The following is a 22155-nucleotide window of genomic DNA, read 5'->3' as shown; positions in this document are numbered from 1 at the left end:
AAGGGCCCCCTGGATGCCCAAGGCCCCTGGGCTGTAGCCCAGTTAGCCCTAGGGTTAATCCGGCCCTGGCTATCTGGCCAAAACCTTGCCTCTTCACACTTTCTTTTATGTTACCTTCTCTGTAGCTGTTAGTTCTGTGCATGACTCAATCAGGTAGTTTGAAGATGACGTGATAGAGGAGAGACAGATCGTGTTTACTGTTACCATTGAATGCATGTGTGCAATTGCTGATGGGAGTTGTATTTTATTACCACCATCACTTAACATGATGCAGTTATATCTCCATATTTCCCTTACTAGCACTGCTTTATGAAAAGACACAAACCCAGGAAACTATGACTGTGATTCACAGAAGACATATTTCTGGAGTCACACTAAACAGGAAAGTACCGGGTAAAATAACTTAATTGCAATGTAAGGCTAACCACACATTACATTTACCACTACCAGAATGCTGTACTACCACACGGGGTAAGGGGGCCTGTATAATGTCAACCTGACACAATGACAAACACTATCAGGGCTCCCATAATTTGAAATGAAGAATCTGGATACACATGTGACCTGAAGTTTGCATCAGTCATAAAATACACTACATACTAATCTAAGTCCCAATTAAAAGTAAAATCACAAAACAAAGAGACAGTCAGGAAAAGCTGGAACTTCAGCAATCTAACACAGTAGATCTCAGACTTATTAAACTAGAATATAACTGGATTATCTTTTGTTCTTAGGACAGTTGTACTTACTGGAACATTACATTTGTTAGCCACAAATAAACAAGTAAGACATATAGCAGGGTGTAGGACTATGGTGTGGAGAAGGAAGACATAATACCCAACACACCTCTGTAACAGAGCCCTTCCCAATCTCTTCTGAAAAGGTCAATAAACTCTTCAACCCTTTTATTGTAGGGAAATGATTGTTCAGCCAAAGAACGTGTTACAACAGTGCCTGCCTCTCCCAGGCAAACAGATCAACATGTGATCTTACTTTAGCTGGTTCTATGAACTCAAACACCACACAGAGATAACCTGTAGCTTGTCAACAACTCAGCCTCAATACCAAACTTGGAGGTAAATAGTTAACTACCATTAATCTTCATAAACAAATAAAACTGCTCAGAGGAGAAGTGCACAAATAAAATGCTCCTCTACTCCCTCATGTAATACTTCTCCTTTACTGCATTATATTCTGCTTGTTTTTCTGTCAGGAAGAAGAGCTTATACAGCGTTATATCGCAAAGCTGGGTAAGTCACTAGTAGGGTTAGTAGATGTCCAGTGAAACCCAGATTTCTCCTCTATCCACAAGGCAAATCTAGGGTCCAGGCAGACGTTTATTAGTGTGAGAGGTACACTTAGGGAAGGAGAACGGGTGCATCAGGGAGTGTGTGTATAAGAGTGGACAGGAGGGAGCGTCCTGCCTGAAAATGGTGAACACTAGGGCATACCGTCTACATGTAGTGTATACTATACATCATCAGTGGAGCATGGCCAATTTTTGGGAAATATGAATGGCCCAGGGTCCTCCAGCATAGTTGAAAATTTGGTGTTTCTAATATCCCGTGTGCCTGTTCTGACTAATATGGATGTGGTTTTACACGGCCAATTATATATTTGGAAAGGTGTTATTTCAAAGAGCTATAATCAGAAACAATACCGCCTCATCTGACCTGTATTCAATGCATAGCATCTTCAAATGATCAATACAATACAGAGAACATTCTAAAGACCACTATACAGTGCCATCCTGCTCTAGAGGCCACTATACAATGCAGATCCACAAATCTCTGGGGGCTTTACAATACAACTGCCCCCACGCTTCTGGTTGCTTTGCAATGCACACATATCCCCCTCCCCGGTATCTTTACAATGCAATCAAACCCCCAAATCTCTGATGATGACACAATGTAAACCCACATATATTACCTCCTCCTGAGGTTAGACAGTGAACTCTCAGTCTGGAGAGGAAGCTCAGCAATGTCAGGATCCCCTCATCAGACCCAGCTCCCTCCACTCTGGTGGATGGCATTGGCCTATCACGAATCTGCATGGTGGGACCTCCTGACACACTGATTGGTGAATGCCTGGCGTTAGCAGCCAATCATAGTACTGGGAGTCCTCTAGTTGGGTGACCTGAAAATGACCACAATGCCCAACAGTAATCTAAGTTCATAATCTATAAATTCATTATTGGCCATGTTGGTAAATGTGGTCAGCCTGTGTGCGCCATGATTTTCCAGTCATATTCCTACTTAGTTCAGCTGTAGTGTTATTTCTTGTGTGAAGTATTTAAGTTTAAATGTGCAAGTAGGAACAATCCAAAATGCCTAAAAATGCAGGAAAAATAAGTTATGTTTTTTTTTGGGCAGCTACATCGTACAACTTTTTAAATATATCTAAACCAAAACTAAATATTCTGTAACACATTTACAGACCACTTCAAGAAAATTTAAAGTGACATGCAACAACATTTCCATGTACAAAGAGTAATGTGAACAAAGCTTTTAAATCGTGTTGCATCCTGATCTCATAAAACCATGCTTATAGAAACCTGCAGGTAACATGTTCTTTAGGATAACAGAAAGGCAGTATCTGACACTACAAAGTACAACCATTGTCAATTGCAGTATCTTGAATGAGAACTAAAATGGACCTTTAATCGATATGTGATCTGTTAAATCGATCATTGGTATATGGTTAGATGTATTTTTATTCTGATCACTTAATCAGTAGGTGTTATTGTGAATTTGGTTTCTATGTTCCCACCTCCAGTATACAGTAATGTATGTTAGTGATTAAATGTCTCTTTGCAATAGCAGTCCCATAGAAGTAGTACCTTTTCCCTTGAGACTATCCTTTGTAAATATTCATTTTCCCACTGTTGTCTGCATTTTGCTTAAGTAACCTATAATTGTGGTCGCTATTGATCTTTGTCTTGTTAATTGGACATATTTAGACTAGTTAACCTCTCTAGGACATCAATCCAAACATCCTGACCAAGAGCAGGAAGAACCCTGTGTAGGATTAGACCACATTTCTGTACTTCTCAGACACACATGCATCACGAACGGGCAGCTAAAGCCAAAACACACACAAATCTGCAAATAGAAATGTAAAAGATCACACAGCAACTCAGAATTTAAAGGCGAATGGTCATGAAACTGCAACTTAATTTGTCATAGGAGTTCATTAAAATGGTAATAGGGTCTATTTTTTTTTTTTTTAAAGTAAATATTCAAAAGAGTTAGATGTTTTCTATAATGAATTCCCCCTTTCTCACACACATTCTTACCAGTGACAACACATGCATTGGAAGGGTCTATAGGGTTATATCAGAAGCTTGTTAGGCTACGTAACACTGGCAATACAATTTTGAATTTAAAACGAAACATGTAAACAACAAATGAGGCCGCACATATATTTTACTGCACATCCATTGCAGTGTGTTTGACACATGTCACAGTTGAACACATCCTTAACGGGAGCATGTTGTAAATGCGCTATGGAATATGTTGGCGCTATATAAATAAATGATGATGATGATGATGATGAAATGCAAGGAGATGTGGTTGAAAAACACTTATATATGTGTTTCCACATGCGGGTGGCTTGAACAAGATAAAAACTTTCTATTTTGTGACAGATCCATGTTCAAAAAAACAAAAACACAGATTGTAAACACATTTCAAACTACAAAAAACATAAACATATACATAGTTTTAGAGTGCTGACAAAAGGTGTCATGGATAACAATTAATGCCCAGAAATATGCAATAAAACAAACATACCGATACATTGGAAGAAAAGGGGGAATAAGGCTTTTAGCGTTGGTGAAGGAAATAAGTGAATCATTACAGGCTGCTAGTGGCCATGTATTTAGTACAGTGTCATTAAGCAAAGTATATTTTAATTCTAGAGTACTGTAAATTAAGTTATGTATTTTAGTAGCAGAGATAAGATCTATGGTTCATCCCAAACGTTAGGAGTTAATTAGAAGTTTAAAGAATGACAGAAATTGCTGCCGCTGCCTACGCCACAGATAGTAGAAGTGTCTTTTTAAATATATCTAAATCAAAAGTAAATTTTCTGCACCACATTTACCGACCGCTCCAAAAAAAGCAACAGTGACACGCAGCATCATTTTCCATGTACAAAGACTGTGGTTTATGGGCACAGAAAACAAATAAATTCTGGCATGAATGAATGGATGGCCTGAACTTAGCAAAATGTACTTTTATAACTGGGATAGTGGCCATGTGGCCAAGGAGCAGCAGCCTCAGCAACTAGAAGCAGGTGCAAGTTTCTCTAGGAAGTGCAGATTATCATTCCAGTTTTTCTATGTGCTCACATTATCTTGCAATATAGCCTTTCAGCAACACCCAGTCATCATCACTGGTGTAACATGAGCCAGAGGTTTAATGTGACAAACAAGAGATTAGCTTTCTGTAGATGAGACCAGACATTTGATATTAAGGGGCACCCATCTGTCTGTCTTCTTATAACTGTGCACTGTCACGACCAGGAAAGGCACATTTTATAATAAACAATAATGTAGATAGAATATAGATATATAGAGCAGTGATTCCCAAACTGTGTGCCGTGGCTCCATGGGGTGCCACGGCGATCTCACAAGGGTGCCTCGGCCAGGGCCGTTTGTAAACAAGGCAGGGGACTACTTGGTAAATATTTTGGTTTAAGGGTGTCTTGAAAAAATTATGGAGACCCTAAGGGTGCCTCGAACTGAGAAAGTTTGGGATCCACTGATATAGAGCATTCAAGATCCCTCCACTCAGTTGAACTATTGCTGTTGTCTTACAGGGTTTAGTGAGCAGAACCATTAGCAAACATGGCATATGTCGGAGAGGTCTCCCCTTTTGGGGTGCACTGATTGTCAGAAATGTAATATTGGAAACCATTTCTCTGGGGGGTTCTAAGCCAATGGCGCACTTTGGGGTCAAACCTAAGATAACAATTTACGTATCACTGGTTCAGAATGAGGAGCTGACCCCGATTGGACAAATCATTCTCTGGTTTATTTTCACAAAACATGATTGATTGCTGACTTGGCTTTACATGGTATCTCTTGGACATATAAGGTCATTCCAATTTATCAATAGTGTTGCCTTGTCTTTATTCACATTTACTAAGATTTGTCAATGATTGAAGGTTTATGAGAAGAAATATATTCTTTGGTGCATCATAACAGCCAGAAATATTTAGGACTCAATGTCTTGGCATCCCGTCAGTACAGTAAACCTAAAGACAATTATCTTATTTTACTCTGATTACTCACTGGAATTGAGCTATGTACTCTAATACAACAGACCACCAAAAATCTGAAAAGAAATCATAATGCAAAGGAACGATATATATATAGGCTATATAGTCTTACAGATGCATCCCCCCACTAACCCTACAATCAGACAAGCAAACTCAGTAAACAACTACTAGTTAGAACAAAAAGTTAATAATTAATATGGGCAGCGCAGACTGTCTGAAATAGCCAAAGTATGTTTACATGGCTTAAAGATGGTGCAGGATGATATACTGCATCTAAAGGCTTGTTTATGTGAGAGGTTTTTGGAATGTTGTCTGCTTCTTGGCATCAACATTAAAATCGCATTAAAAAATGTACTTGCAGATACTTTAATTATTTTTTTTTTGTCCGTAGTGTAATTTTGCATGGATATTTCATACAGTTTTAAAATAATGAGATGTTGCCAATAGAGATATATTTATAACTTAGACTTTGCATTTGTTGTGTATATTTTCCTTCTCATTAAATAACAAACATAAACTCATAATAATTATGTTTTGACGCATCAAAACTTTTAAAAAACGTAATACAACGTAATGGGGGAATAAGAACTACCTACGCTTTTACAGGTTTTTGTAAACAACTCAATAGAAGTCAATTATTTAACACCATTATACAATCATGTAGATGCATGTTTTAACGTATGCTAAGTTTTTAATAATCCAAAAGAATATCTGGGAAAAAAATAAGCTTGTGTAACCGAGCAACGAGCAGACACCAATTAGCCTTTGCACCATAAAGTACACAACTAGGCAGGAGCTGATATCTCCCCTTGTCCTTGTGTGGAGATGTACTTCTTGGCTTATCTGCTCTGATGTCAACAAACAGAAGAAAAGAAGAGGCAGAGCACTATTACATGGTCGGGGGATGCGGGAATAATCTGCCAGGCAGAAGCTGGAGGAGCAGTACTGTATACAAGAAAAGAACAAGTTATGTGTAGTGTTTACTTACACAGTTAAACATGTAATATAAGATTTGTTTCTTACGAGGCTAAACCTCAACCATATCACATGCTGCACCTGGAGGTGTACAGAACTGCCCTACAAACCAGTTCTCTGCACTCTTTACTTTCTCCTTGAGTACACATGTGCCTATGTGTATACACATATATTTGTACAGGGGAGTGGTGGCTGGGTATTCCCAATAACACTTCCTCTCTATGAAGAGTAAAGCAGCACTGTCTGCCAACCGTACCAGAAAAGCAACAACGGCAAAGATGGGAAATTCTAAAACTGCTAGATCAGGGTTGTCCAACCCGCGGGCCGCATGCGGCCCAGCACGCCTGTAAATGTGGCCCAGAAGGAGTTTTGGTTGTGGCAAGGGGGCAGCACTGTTAATGGAAAAAAAATTATCCTGCAAACAAAAGAAAAGAAAATACTTACCTTGCGGTCACGTCAGCTGGTACTCCGGCTCCCTCCCTTGTCTCCTCCTCCGTGAGGTGCTCGCAGTGAATGTCGGGCGTGATGTCATCCCGCCCAACATCCATTGCGGAGCGCAGCACAGAGGAGTCACCCGCGCGAGAAGAACAATCAGCAGCACAGAATTGGAGAAAAGAAGAGAAGAGGACAGGAGAACAAGCCGATTAAAAGATAAGTTAAGGGGGATTTTTTTTTATTATTTCAAGGGACGCTGACCAGTGAATAAAAGTCACCTGGTCCTGGAGCATCATGGACCTTATCTCCCTGCTACATACTTCTACTTGTATTACTAATGGGGCATTATATATTATTCTCTTTGGCCCATTATAAGTTGTTATCCCTTAACTAACAGTGGTGTAATTAGCAAAACAGGTCACAATTTGGGGTCACAGTGATGTATATGTCAGGCACCGCTGGCCTGGTCAGGGCACCCTGATATACAATGCCTGGCTTAAATGCACTTTATTGATATTGCATCGTAACAATACAAAAAGTGATTATAGTATAATAACTAGAGAGGATTTTTTGAACAGGGCGATTGAAAGGTAAGTATAGGGGGATTTGAAAAAAAAGTGAGATATATATATATCACTTTTTTTCTCATATATATATATATATATATGTTAACTATGTTTTCTATGTTTTTTTTGGATGATTAGCTATCGTTATTGTTAGAGTATCTTATGTGCGGCCCAAACCAACTCGTCGTCTTCCAATGTGGCCCAGGGAAGCTAAAAGGTTGGACACCCTGTGCTAGATGCTTGTGTGCCACAAATTCTAAATGAGAAATAAATGTTCATAGTTTCACAATAATAATAATAATAATAATAATAATAATCAACAACGCTTACATGGTTATAATAGTGAAAATCTGCTTTTAAAGCTTTTATATACTTGATTGAGTTTTGCATTAAAATGACTTTATTAAATAAGCCAATGTACAGCCTGGAAAATTAGTTTCACTTTTGTACTAGTTTTGCAAATATTCAAAGACCACGCCATTAATTCAAACTGTCTAGCCTTAAGCAATAAACAAGTATTGCCAGCAGGTCAGGTTTACTGTGACATATCATCATCATCATCATCATTTATTTATATAGCGCCAACATATTCCGTAGCGCTTTACAATTGGGGACAAACATAATAAACTAATAAACAAACTGGGTAAAACAGACAAAGAGGTGAGAAGGCCCTGCTCGCAAGCTTACAATCTATGCTGCATACATATAATAGCTATTTGTATTTTTCAGATACTGTTTCTCAGAATACTTTCTTCTTTGTTGAAGCACTAATTTTGAATGATTTATTTTTCATCTAGTAAGAAAACTGCACCATCAATTATCAATGCCATGCTCATTTAAATACTTTTTAGCTTATTAAATCAATTTACCAGAATACCACTGGGAAAAGAATTAAGAATTAGACACTTGTGCTCACTCAGCTCCATGTATCCATATTCATAGCTTTTGTATTTATGTGTAAACTCATGTACCGTAGTGCAAAAATCTTAATTATCATGCAGATGAATGGAGCAGAGAGATTCCTTGGGGATCTTCCCAGTACATATACACCAGAACTATTAATTGTGTCTGTGAAAGATTCTACAACATTGCCTGTCTGATAAAGTGTGACAGACAAAGCGTCACAGACAATGATAAACAGGGAACTTCTCTATCAGCATAGATAAATGCTGGAGGCACCACTTGTTTTATTAAAGTGTAGCATCAGCTACACACAGTGGTGGCAGCCATTTTGTCTGTTGAACCAACATTCGTGGGACTATCAATTCAAGGGTTTCACCTAAGCGGTTTGTTAGTGTGCGCTACAAACACTGTCTCCTCTATCTAGTCAGACTAGGTAGAGGAGACAGTACCTCATACCTCAGTGATGTTTTTAATTTCTAATGAGTAAATAGGCTGAATATTGTTTTTCCCCCACAATGTTCTGTTTACAAGTGATAGGAACACTTTAATTTACAATTAGCAATGTGCAGAGTATGCTGGCATTACATAAATAAATGTCAATATTGGCAGAGAAACAGTAAATGATAGAGTCTCACCTTTTAGTTGACTGACAACACTAGGGGGTAAATTTATCAAGCTGCGGGTCTGAATAAGTGGAGATAGCAACCAATCAGATTCTAGTCATCATCTATTTAGTACATTCTACGAAATGACAGCTGATTGGTTGCTATAGGCAACATCTCTACTTTTCAAACACGCAGCTTGGTAAATTTACCCTTGAGGTGATTTTGATTTTTCATAAGAGAGTACAGACCTTGCTAACACGGTGATGCTGAATCTTTCTGACTCCTCTAATATAGTTTTAACAGATTTGTATTTATATTTTTGCTTCAGAGAAGTAAAGAAAAATACTACATATCCAGCTGCATAACTTGAAACCCTTCTTTCCATGCGAACTGTCTCCCACACCAGATTTTTATCTTTGAACGCTGATAACTAGTAAAATATTTAGTATAAATGGTGGTACATGGCCATCAAGACAAGAGCAGTACTAATGTAAAATAAATCCATGACAGGTTTAGCACTTGAAGATCCCATTATTCCAACAGGTACTCCACATTACCATCAGAGTCAGTGAGGTCATTTATGGCAACCAAATTAGGGAAGGAACAGGGCTCTGAGGAGTATTTAAAAGCTGATGGGAGTATTACTGCCAAGAGGTAAATGTGCAGTAATCTATTGCAACCAATCAGCACTCAGCTTTATTGATCATGATTTGTTGCAATGGGATACCGCGCATTTCTTCTTTGTTAGTAAATAGCTTCCAAAGCCTCCTGTTTATGAGTGAAGGTTACTTTGAATGCAATTTGTTTATGCAAGTTACTACGTGTTTAGTCTTTTATAAATGTACAGCCAGGAAGCAGCCTGCTTGTCTAATGCTCACATTTACCTGTGTGCGGACATCTCACGGCCCAGGGACACTAAAAGAGATCCTGCGACCCATGTGTGGAGCAAATCGGACACTGATGCTCTTATGTGGCTTTTGGGCCAACAATCCCAGAACAGCGCAGCCTACTAGACAAGATTGTATGTAGACCCCCCCCCCCCCAAATAAAAAAAATAATAGTGATGTCTAAATTGTAAGCATGTCTGCTAGTGGGCAGATCCACACAGAAACCACTTAGGATTACTAAATCACATGACATTCTAAACACTGGATCCCATTTACTGTATTGAATAACATTGTTGTCAAATAGCATCTATTAGCATAATTGCCATTGGAGCATAGTCCACAAGTCAGAAAATAATGTGTTTCTGTGAGAGAATAAAGTGCTTTATGAATGGAGTAAAAGTTAATAAGTTAGCGCTGCTGTTTTATACAGGGCAGCAGAGACTTGGCAGATATGCTGTACACAATAAGACCTGTTCCATGTTGGGCCCTGGGCCAAAGCTGTTATAGGCTAATCACTAAGTTACTTGAGTGTATGCAAGAAAAATCCAACTTAATTTATATATACTCTTTCAGCTGTTGGACGACAACTCCCAGAATGCTCTATGAGCCAGCAGGAAGTCAACACTTGACTCTCTATGACATGCTAGCAGCCATGCATCTCAACAGACAGCTGTCACAAGATGTCCATGACTGACCATGCCTACTGCATATTTTTAAAAAAAATATATCCCAATTGTTAGATTGTATATGGGCAAATTATGACCACAATTATACAATCTCATACAGCAAACACTTTATGGTCTAGGTGAGCAAAGGGCATGGACATGAGCCAACTAACTTACACTGCCTCATTAAGGAATACATTTGTAGTCATTATTTTCACTTAATCCATCACCCAAGGAAATCATGTGAAGATACATTCTATTAATTGACATGTTTTGCAGACCTGCATAAAACGGCATAGCCTCAAGCCTGGTAGAGGTTTAGTTTAAAAGATAGACATATAATTGCAATGCATGCATTCTGTACGATATCTCAGCTGCTTTTTAGTTCTAGCTAGTGAATGATGTTTTATTTCAAGTTAACACAACATCTAGTCACGGATAAGAATACATTTTTTAGAATAACTAATCCTCAATCCCCCACATTTAAGAGATCATTTACAAAAAAAGGAAAGACATTTATTAATAGAATAGAATTTAGAAGTGACAGAATTAATCTTGCATCCACAGCATAGCTCTCTACAGCGCAACTAAGAAGTCATATTAGACTCTCGATATTCATTTTCAAGTCAGGTATTCACAGATGTATTTCCTGGGGCTCTTCCAGCTTTTACACCCAGTCAGCAGATTAAAACAATGAACTAAATACCTTTAAAAAAATCAAGTTTTCTAGGTGATCTATTTATGGAAAAACATGATACCTTTTGTAACAAATATTCACCTTTGGGTAATCTGGATATACAAATTCCAGTCTACAGTTTAATAGTTTTATGGTTACAAGGCAATGATATTTGGAAGTTTCAAGGCAGTACATACCAGACAGATATAAATCTGCCAATTTTGTTGGACAGTCTGGTAGTTTTAACCAAAACAATTCTCTTTAACAAAAAATTAGATTTGGCCAGGAAGGATAGAGAATCCGGTTGGCAACTAACCCAAATGACAAACATTTCCTTGCAATACGTTTATTCTGTCCACAGATCCCTGAAGAGTATATTTATTCTGTATATACGACAAGATTATTTGAGTTAAAAAAAATCTGTTTCCCATAGATTGTAAGCTTGCGAGCACGGCCTTCTTACCTCTCTGTCTGTATTACCCAGTATTGGTTTATTACTGTGTTTTTTCCCAATTGTAAAGCGCTACGGAATATGCTGGCGCTATATAAATGCTGATGATGATAATGATTATCTTTTACTTTCGCCCCACCCCCACTTCCAAGCCCACAAGGCTCGCTCACTTGTGGCAGAGTGCACTAGAGAGACGTTTGTGCTGCTGGTTATTGGAAGCAGATTTCTACTCCACCCTCAGACTTCAAAGCGTGAACTGTAAAGCAGGTTAAAAGCAAGCATGGGCATGAGGGTTCTCTCAATGGACACGTTGTCTTTGATGTAGGAAAACAGAACAAAACAAAAAAAAGGCTTTTGTAAACTGAACCAAGAAATGAAATGTATGTACAGCTGGCATTTTTATTTAGCCAATACTGGCATGCACAGTCATCTGAGTTCTCCATGCTGGCACTGCTATTGCTGGAGGTGGAGAATATTACTGGGTTGAAAGGCAACAGAGGAAATCACCACAATTAACTGCATGTATTCATTATAGAGGATAGGCTCTGTATAATTTACTCAGTCCGTGTAAAAGAGCTTTCTTGCACAATCATGCACAGGTTAAGGATAGAGTAACATAAATTAGGGTACAGTCAGCTTCAGTAAAACTTCCCTCTGTAGCAGTGATGGGCACCAGGCGGCCCTCCGAGCCTTCACCTGCGGGCACCTGCTCTGTCCTGCTTTATCGTCAGATTGTTTGTTATAGCTTGTAACACTTACTGCAACTAAAATGCCTGCTTATAGATTATTATCTATATTTGTCTCTTTCTCCGATTAAATGTATTGTTTTAACTTATTACTGAGATTAATGGGCCAATTCAATTCTGCCGAGAATAACGCGGCGTAAGCAGTTTTACCGTTAATACGGTAAAACTGCACATAATTACCCTTAATACGGTCATTTCAACGGTGGATTTTTACTCACGGCTCCCTGAGCTGCGAGATGAAATCCAGGCTAAAATTACCGTATTAACGGTAATGCTGTTAACGCCGCACTATTCACGGCAAAATTGAATGGGCCCCTATGAGTGTATTCCTTTTGAAGGGTAGAGGGCCGTCCATGCTGCCACTCTGGTGTTTCAGGTTGCCCATCAGGGCTCTATTGTCATAAAACTTTTTGGCATATGAACATATAAAGATGTACGGAGCTTTGTTCTGCTCCATTTGGCTTACAAAAAAATCGTATGCCTATAAGGGGATAGAGCACATAATAGGCAACTATGTAAAATTAAATGGGAGTCATATATATTCATCTTTGAAGGAAATAAAAGTTTGAGGTCAAAGGTGATTTTCAGGGGGGTTATGCAGAGATAACAACCAGACACCAGTTTACAAAAATGACCAAGAGACCATTCAAAAGACAGTCCATCATGACACATTGGTCTTCTCTACGTAAAGCCAGTATTACAGAGCATGTATCTTCTGGGCCATCAGAAAAAGCTCTACATATGTTTTATAAGGGTAACAGACATTGTAAGATAATGCTTCATAATCATGACAGAACCATTAATATTGTATATTTCCTATATATATGGTCACTATTTCAACGTCAGCAGTAGTTGGCGATTTATTATTTTGCTATCCACTACATAAACAATTTATTTATATATTATAAAATAGTAGGCAGAAAAAGCAATTATATAAACTAATTTCTACTTCCACTATTACTGTAAACATAACAAATATTGTGAGGCTTCAGTTGTTAGATGGGGATATATTCAGAGGTTGCCTAGGAAGTTACCAAATTAACACTAGATGTGCTGAAAAGGGGTTAATGTACTAGATACATCAGCAGGGAGCTGAAATATCTTCACTCCTCTTATCAACAGTTACAGCAATATAGCAAAGGTCACCAAACCAGAAGCAATCTCTCCCTTAGTGTAAGAGAATACCTGAACAGTGCTTGCTGGCAGAGCCCCGAGTCTGTTCCAGAGTCAGCACAGTGTACAACCCTTTTTTTTTTTATAACCATCTAAGTTTACATTGAATACAGGTCAGATAGGGGTGACAAACCATTAATGCCCTACACTGGGCAGGGCATGCTTGGACTTCTAGTTCCATCCTAGCTGGAAAGCAAAACCCTGCACTGCAAAGCAACTCTAGAGGCTGCCCAGCCAGACTTGAATTACAAGGGTTAAATGCCTGTCTGTTTTAAAACACTAAAGATCAATAAAAAATTACAAGTAGAACAAATTATGTTATGTGGCTTGGCATGTTGTTTTACATCACTAATATTCTGAAATAATATGACGAGGAGACAATTAATGAAACAAAAAATAAATAAACACACAACGTTTTCTTATATAAACAAAAAATAAAGCACAAGCAGTGACAACAGGCTGACAGCTGAACATGTCCTGTACACACATATATAGACAGATCTGTTACCACGGGAGATACTAACTAGTAATCTCAGGATTCTATCTGCTGGGGCCCCTCTGTCCCCCCTTTAACCCCTTGCGGTGAGCACACTTACCGTACTGCAAGGTGAGCCTTGGAATGACCTCATCCGCGGACTGGACTAGCAGGAGAGTGGCCACAGTCTGTGCCATGACAAAGAGCCATTCCCAGGTCCCCATAGCCGAGCCCGGCGAGCACTCAGGACTTTGCTTACACAATACAGGTAGCGTCACGTTCTTTCCACTGTTCTCGTTGTATTTTTCCTTTCTCCTTCCCCAAGTTTTGTAATCCAAAGCAGAAGAGCCGAGTAGATCCGGAGCAGTAGGAGCCGTGCGGGATATTTACCAGGTTACTGAAAGTTTGCAGAGTGTGAGCGCAGGAGACCGCCCAGAGCTCTGCTCCAGCCCGTTGTCCTCAGTACTCCGCCTCCTCCTCACTCATCTGTCACACAAGAAAGAAAGACTCAGCACGATTATTGGGTAACATGAATTTCCTGTCGATATAGTTCATTTTCAATCAGCTTAGTATAGTGGTAGAAATAAAATTAGTCATGGTGGGAACATTATTTTATGTAAATATTCATTATATCTAAATTCAGATTACAATATATTAATGTAATGTATAGCATTAGCCATGTCATATAATTGTACATATGTTTTACTTTAAATTCAGGTAACTACAAATGACAATATTTCAAGTGACAATTTAATTGCATCCACCAGCCAAATAAAACCACTCTTCACACCCTTCCATTTAAAGTGTGCCTGTCATCTAAACAGTCCTAAAATGTCATAAATGTAATCTCATGTTACAGATAATGCTTCTTTGTCATTATTTAAATAACAAAAAATAAGCCAACCTGGAGCCAAGTGTGAAAAAAGTAAGTACATCCAATGATTCAGTAACTTTAGCAGCAATTACTTGACTGTAATCATTTTCTGCGTTTAATTAGTCTCTTACATCATATTTGAGGGGTTTTGGCCCAAACATGGCGTTATGCACTAAGACCAAATAGGAGCTGATTAATCAAAGGGCAAAAGTCTTATTGCTGGTGAAAATGGGTTGGTTAAAATAATTAAAATATCATTAAATCACAGAGTTAAAAAATGACACTTATCTCCAAGATACCTTTGCTAAATATGCCCCATTGTTCCAGAGGTCTTGTATTTTGTTCAGATATAAGTTTGCAAACCTAAACCATATCCCTATGCCTTTTTTTCTTAGCTACCCTCCCATGAAATCCATACAAGTTCTGTTTTTTTTTAATTGTACAGTCATAGGGCCCGATTCATCAAGAAGCGTTTCTGTAGATTTTGTGCTTGTTGTATGCAAAATTACTCTGCGCATGGCCAGAACATGGCCATACATAACTGCACGCAGCAATGTTCAATTCATCTCCGTACACAAAGGACACTTACTGCAGCCTACGATATCTGGGAGGGAACGTGGCAAAGGAGGGGCGTTCCTCCATAGTCAATGTATAGTAAGGGCATGCCAAACTCATCCACGCAGCCACGTCCAAATCAAGCTTTGGGAATCTCAAAGTTACTTGTTTTTTTTCCGTATTGCTTGCTCCAGCTACAAGGCTAGTCTAAATTCGGAACACTAGTGATGTCAGTCTCGTATGTATACTATAACATGTGTTTGCAATCAACTGTAAAAAATATTTTATGTTCAATAGACATTAAGATCATCCTAATAAATGTATGTATAAATGTATTTCATAGGGGGGAAAAAAGATTGAAGAACCTGTTTTGTCATTAAATGCTTATATTATTAACAGGTGACGTTAATTGAATAATTTGCATAGCTGGCCTTTAGAGCAACATTCATCAGGTAGGGTAATTTGTTACTGCACACCTATATGGGGTAACCGGATGTACCGGCATTATTTGCCCCTGACATTGACCCAACTTTAGACTCTATTGTGGGGGGAAAAAGACACAATGACCCTAAAGGTCGCACATAAAGGAAGATGCAATACAAAACAGCAGAAGCCGCTGGGCACCCGCTACTTGTGTTAGACATGGTAGAGAGAGAAGGGGAGTCCGGATGTTCCCTGGATTCTCTATTGACATCCAAGCTAGCCCTAATTAAAGCCATTAGCAGAGCAACTCTTATAATAGACCAATCATTTAATTACATCACTAATACCGGTAGGTATAGGTGGCTGACCAGAGTAGGTTTAGCAGACCTTGCTCCCACATCTCTTGAGTTCCCAAATCTGACAGATGCAGGCGTTTTTATAGAAGAGGGCAAAGCACGCCATAAACCCCGAAAATCCTTCTCAGACCTCAAAAAAGCCAATGAGCTTTTCTGGAGGCCCTTTTCGTCAAGGGCGTCAGTTTTCGAGAACCACGGGCCGGGCCCAAGACTTCCAAGGCACAAGAAGAGCTCAAAGAGGAGGTTTTGTGCACAGATCCCAAGATGGTACCAGAGAATAAGCCACAAATACATGGATCAATGCTAAGAGAGGCCGCAGCTACGGTAAGTTCACCCATATATCCTCATCAGAGAATTCTCAGAGAGTTATATTCGGAGTGACAGCAGATTACCACAGACAGGTGGTTGTTACAAACAATCCAGTCTGAGTTAAACCTTTTTTTAATTAGTTTCCAATGCCAGACATTTCATACTCCTTATTCAAGGAATTGCAGTCCTCAGTTAGATGAGGTACTGGCACTGGCTCTATGGCAAGAAAAAATAGAATTAGCCGACCCGTCTGCCAAAGGCTGGGTAAGCCAGTTATTTCCTATAAGAAGCAAAACAGTTCTGTCTCCCAGATTTTCCTTACTTGTAGAAAACCGTTTAGTCCGGCAAGATCTTCTACTATCAGAGGACGGATTGTGGCAACCATGAAAGAGACAGGAACAGATACAAACCCGTTCAGAAGCCACTCCCTACAGGGGGGTTGGCATCAGCCACATAAGCTGCAGCTACAGGCATATCATTGCAGACAATTATGCTAGCAGCAAGATGGTCCTCAGCTCGTACCTTTACTAAGCATTATTGGAAACCAACCCATCTACAAAAGATCGAGTTTCTCAGAGCAACCACCAGGTATGGGGTTGTCTGGCCGCTTGCTGTTGTTGGGTGCCAAGCCTCATGACGAACAAGACACCAGTTTACAGGAATCTATGACCTGCAAATTGGATTTCTTCTGGGGAACATGATTGCTACCTAGCCACAGCTCCCACCCTACACACCTTTTTCCTTTTTGCTAGGACTGTTGCTTACTATGTTTGGGTATTAATAATCTTTCCTTCTGTCATCCTTCTAGTCACAGCAAGTGACCAAAAGAAGCCCCAGGCAGCCACCAATAAGGAACAGAAATAAGCTATTACCCGGCATTACAATTCTTTCTAAAATTTTGAAGCCAAAGTTGTTTTTCCAGCCTCTCTCACTCCTAGTTCTAACAGCAACTTATAAACTGTTACCATAAGTTGTCAGTTAAAGTTCAATAAATTGTTGTTACTTGGTTAAAAAACATATGTGTTACCTTGTTTCTTTTACACTTTTCCTTTCTAGGACTGGTTTGCCACCAGCGAGCTCCCAAAAAACTGACCTTCAGTGCTCTGGTGCACGCCCATGTGACCAGGGGGTGCACGTGACCTAACGTGCACACGATTTGCGGGAGAGCGCGCGCGCAGTGCTTCGTTTTTGGCAGGGGGAGTGAAAATTCTTTCACTTCCCTCTGCCTCAGCGTATTCGGGAGGCTTGCTGCCTAACCCACCTCCTGTTTCGTAGAACAAATCCAGTTTGCAGGTCAAACTAGTGTTTTCATGATGTTGGCACAAACCTGGATGCTCAAGCCCAATTTGACTGAAATATAGGTATATAAAGTTTTGATTCAATAATGACGTGACATTAAAAAGCAACACCTGGCTCAAATTACCGTCTTAATTGATATGGAAGCAAATATTGGCGGATTTATCTAAAGAGTTAGAGGATGCTCATCCAATCTTATTTATATTTAAATAAATAATTGCAGGTAAAACTTAAAAATTATGTAGTGCCATAAAGCCAAAGCTTGTCCGTTTTTCAGTGCCATAACCAGGGCCGGTAATACTATTAGGGGAGGGGAGAAACAGTGGGGGTGAGGTGCCGCTACTGAGACAGGGTGAGCGTGCACCACCTAGGACACCCCTATGGCTTGCACTGGTCCTGGCCACAGTGAGGTTAGATTTACAGAATTTGTTATTCAGCTTCAGACTCTGATCAGGTTGGATACAATGTCAAGTTCTGCCATTATTACTGTGATAAAGTAAATAATAAAGTCAAGGACATTCGTGTATGCGTTACAGAGATCTATTATATATTATGTACTATTGACTAATTCTTGCAAACATTAACATATGTCCTACAGGGATTGGAAACAAAGAAAAATTAACATATTTTACTAGAAGAAAACCCACTTTAATCGGATTTAAAGAAAAAAAAATCATATGTATACATTAATATGTTCTCAGGGGTATATATGCTTAGTATTCTGTACCAGCTGCAAAACTCACCAGAGTTTGATATTACTGTACAAATGTTTAGGTATCGACTTTCCTAGGGCCCCTCTCTAGCAGCGATCAAATCTCACATTTACAATGGACGGATTATTTTATTTATTGCTTTTTTATTGTTAAAGAAAGCGGTAGAGTCTAGACTAACTGACACGTAGCCAATAAATGTGTGATCTGCTTTATTTGCTGAATTCCACTTCTATAGACTTGAAAACTGGTATAAATTTTACCCTTTAAAGTGTAAAAAGGAAAACCCACACCTGTTAAACACTAAACACTCGGATAACTTGTTAATGGAGCTTCAGATATAATGTATAATTTAAAATAAAGAGTCTTTGTCAAATAAAATTTTTTCCATAAAATAATAATTGGAGGTAAAATAGAATTTAGTGCTTATATGAAATAGAAGATTAAAAAGCATTTGAACTTGTAACACACCCTCTTCGCCCAACCCTCTATACTTTTATTTCTGAGAGCGCAGGGCTTTATGAGAGCCTGAAAAGCTGTGTGCAGTATTACTGTATGTACCTCAGATGTCAGCCTAGTAAAACAGAAATTCTATTTTAATCTCAAATATATTTTAAAGGAGCTGAACGGACCCATAAACCTAAAATCGTACCTCCCAATCTTGTAGCTACTTGAATTAAAAAGGGGTGTGGCCACATCATGACAAGAGCATGACCTCTCCCGCGGGGGCATGCCCCTTACCTCCCTCCCCTCCAATCATTGCCGCCAGCACCAGCGGTAGGTGTGTATGGCACCTGTTCACCGCTGTTGTGTTATGCACAGCAGCAGAGAACCAGAGATACCTCCCAACTTTTCAGCACGCGGGACAAAGATGTCTACAGACAGGAAGGTGGGACAGAGCTGACAAATCAGGATTCTTCCTCCTAAACTAGGACATTTGGGAGGTGTGTAAAATACATGTTGGTTTATAAAAGATAAACTTTAATAACTTTAACACATATATATGTACAAGGTTCAGGAGCTTAGGAGATCTAAAGAAATTTGAGATAAATCTGATCCTGAAGGGCTATATATTCATAAACACAGTAAGTAGACTTCCTGGAAGTAACCCAATTGAAGGACATTGAAATCACCCCCCTCTCCCGATAACACAGTATTTATTGTAAAGAGAATGTCAGAAATCTCCGTTTCTGTCAAGATATGGGGGACTTTATGAGTGCTTTAATACATACAACAGGGGCTGTGCAAGTACTTAATGTTAATCGGAATCTGTATCCAAGGTCATCTGTGCTTTGAAATCTGTACCATGTCCGTATAGAATGCTCACTATGTGAACTGCGTTGTCAGTACTCATTGTGCTGACTTCAAACAGTAGATGGACAATGGATGCACTTTCTGTTGAACAAAGTACTGGGTAACGTAATTCATGGGGGGATGTACAGCTGCCGGTGAGCAAGTAGCCATACAGGGTGCTGCTAATACAGCAGTGTCCCTGTATATGGCATTTAGGTGCTAGCAGCTGTGGCAACCAAGCTATGGGCGCATGCTTTTTATTTTCTTGGGGACACGGACGCACAGAGAAAAGATGAAAAAACAAAATGCATAGAAAAGTATATGTTTTTGCTGAAAATGGTATATAGGTTGTGTTGACGTACTACTGAATAAGAATACATTAATTTGTGTCTACTACAAGTAAACCCACTAGTACACAGTGTCTACTACAAGTATACCCACTAGTACACAGTGTCTACTACAAGTGTACCCACTAGTACACAGTGTCTACTGCAGGTATACCCACTAGAACACAGTGTCTGCTACAAGTGTACCCACTAGTACACAGTATCTACTACAAGTATACCCACTAGTACACAGTATCTACTACAAGTAAACCCACTAGTACACAGTGTCTACTACAAGTATACCCACTAGTACACAGTGTCTACTACAAGTATACCCACTAGTACACAGTGTCTACTACAAGTATACCCACTAGTACACAGTGTCTACTACAAGTATACCCACTAGTACACAGTGTCTACTACAAGTGTACCCACTAGTACACAGTGTCTACTACAAGTATACCCACTAGTACACAGTGTCTACTACAAGTGTACCCACTAGTACACAGTGTCTACTACAAGTATACCCACTAGTTCTGGTAAATTATATTGTTTCTTGCATGGTGTAATTATCTTGTGGCAATATGTGGTTAGAGTCACACATCTCTGGTTTCAACTGGGTAATAAATTCTAGTGACCAGTGACTAAGTCATTTGGAATAATGTCATACATATAATTAAAAAAAGCCTTACGATTCTGACATGATTGTTGGTGTGAGTTTGGCATCCTGGGTAGTTTATTAACATATTTGCAAAGGTGAAAAACATCAAGGGCAATGTCCACTTTCAGACATTTCACCTTCCTTAGTTATTATCTTCTCCCTTCCCCTTTGTATTAGTTAAATAATGATCTCTCCCCAGTCTCGGCTGTAGCCACTGGGGAAAATCAGACTGTGTTGGAGGGGGTCTGTGGTGAAGGCGGCACATGATTGGACAGGTTCCATCTGTATCCAATCACGTGCAGCCTTCACTATACACCTACTCTAGCACACTTTGAATGTTTGTCATGGCTCCATACTAAATGGAAGGTCAATTGTCCGATACAAGGCTATCCCCATTTAGTGCCCCTGTATAGCAGTTAAATGTAGGTCCTTCCCACTGGACCTCAACCTTCTATACGAACATTCACTTACGCTTACATTTTTCATACTGACACTTTTAAATTTCGACTTCGACCACTGACTACCCCTATATCTTTTAAGGTTGGGGAATAATGTCTAATTTCTGACATCTACTTAAAAACAGCCTTCCTCATATCTTATCAAAATAAAGTGGATTTAATAAAAAAAAAATGTGATTGCTAAGGGGTTAAAATGAGCTCTCATAAGATGATTTAATCTTAAATTGAAATAAGACTCAGCAAACGTTTACATATATATATATATATATATATATATATATATATAGACAAAAGTAGACAAAAATGCAATATATATATATATATATATATATATATATATATATATATATATATATATATTGCATTTTTGTCTACTTGATAGCAAATGCTATCTCTAATGCACTCCAATAAGCTTAAAGGACCTCATTAAGAGTCAGACGCAAAGTCCGTTTTAGGCGCATCAAACAAAAAAACACTATCACGCATGTGCAGCAAGCACCATATCCACCTGCATCTTGGACGCAATTAACACTTATGACAGCTTGCGGATCACTACGAGAGAATGGGAGGAACACGGAATTGTGAAGGCGTGACCATGTAAATACATCCTAGTCGCAGTGAGGCGCAGACGTAACACACGTCAAAACAGGGCTAAAGCTGTGCGGCAGGAATTAGGTGGCGCAAGTAGTTAGCTAGCTGCAGGAACTGCTCGCAGCTCGGTAGGGTATAAAGAGTGGGACACAACTGGGGTTGCATGCCACTCATAATACCCTACCAAGCTGCGGCACACTCCCACTCCTACACTTCTTACACTGACTTTCCGTCCCACTCTAAATGAGGTCCAAAATAAGCAACTGAAGTGCCCCAATAGCGTTGGTGAGGAAATTAAATCATCAGTTTATGGACATTTTCTCTTCCGCCATGCTCTCCTACCAATCAAATTGCTGCATTATAATAAAGCGTTCAGGGCTCATACACACAGCTGTTAATATTATGAGTTGAACACATCTTCTTAAAGCCTGGTAAACATGCTTTAATGCTGATAACCCAAAAC

At 39.2% G+C, this 22155-nt stretch overlaps 1 protein-coding gene across 1 annotated transcript in view; it reads right to left on the bottom strand.

Annotated features, from left to right (window-relative positions):
- The window catches only part of SEMA4B (semaphorin 4B), a 161068-nt gene that overhangs the window by 32893 nt on the left and 106020 nt on the right, over positions 1–22155 (bottom strand). The window contains exon 3 of the mRNA XM_075207806.1: positions 13962–14326. Within this exon, the coding sequence (XP_075063907.1) occupies positions 13962–14064 (103 nt within the window). The 5' untranslated portion in view covers positions 14065–14326. The remainder of the gene's footprint in view (positions 1–13961; positions 14327–22155) is intronic.

This window comes from Mixophyes fleayi, chromosome 4 (assembly GCF_038048845.1).
Source record: "Mixophyes fleayi isolate aMixFle1 chromosome 4, aMixFle1.hap1, whole genome shotgun sequence".
Classification (NCBI taxonomy): Eukaryota; Metazoa; Chordata; class Amphibia; order Anura; family Limnodynastidae; genus Mixophyes; species Mixophyes fleayi.
Note: the sequence above shows the minus strand (reverse complement) of the source record. Positions and strands in the feature narration are given on the sequence as shown.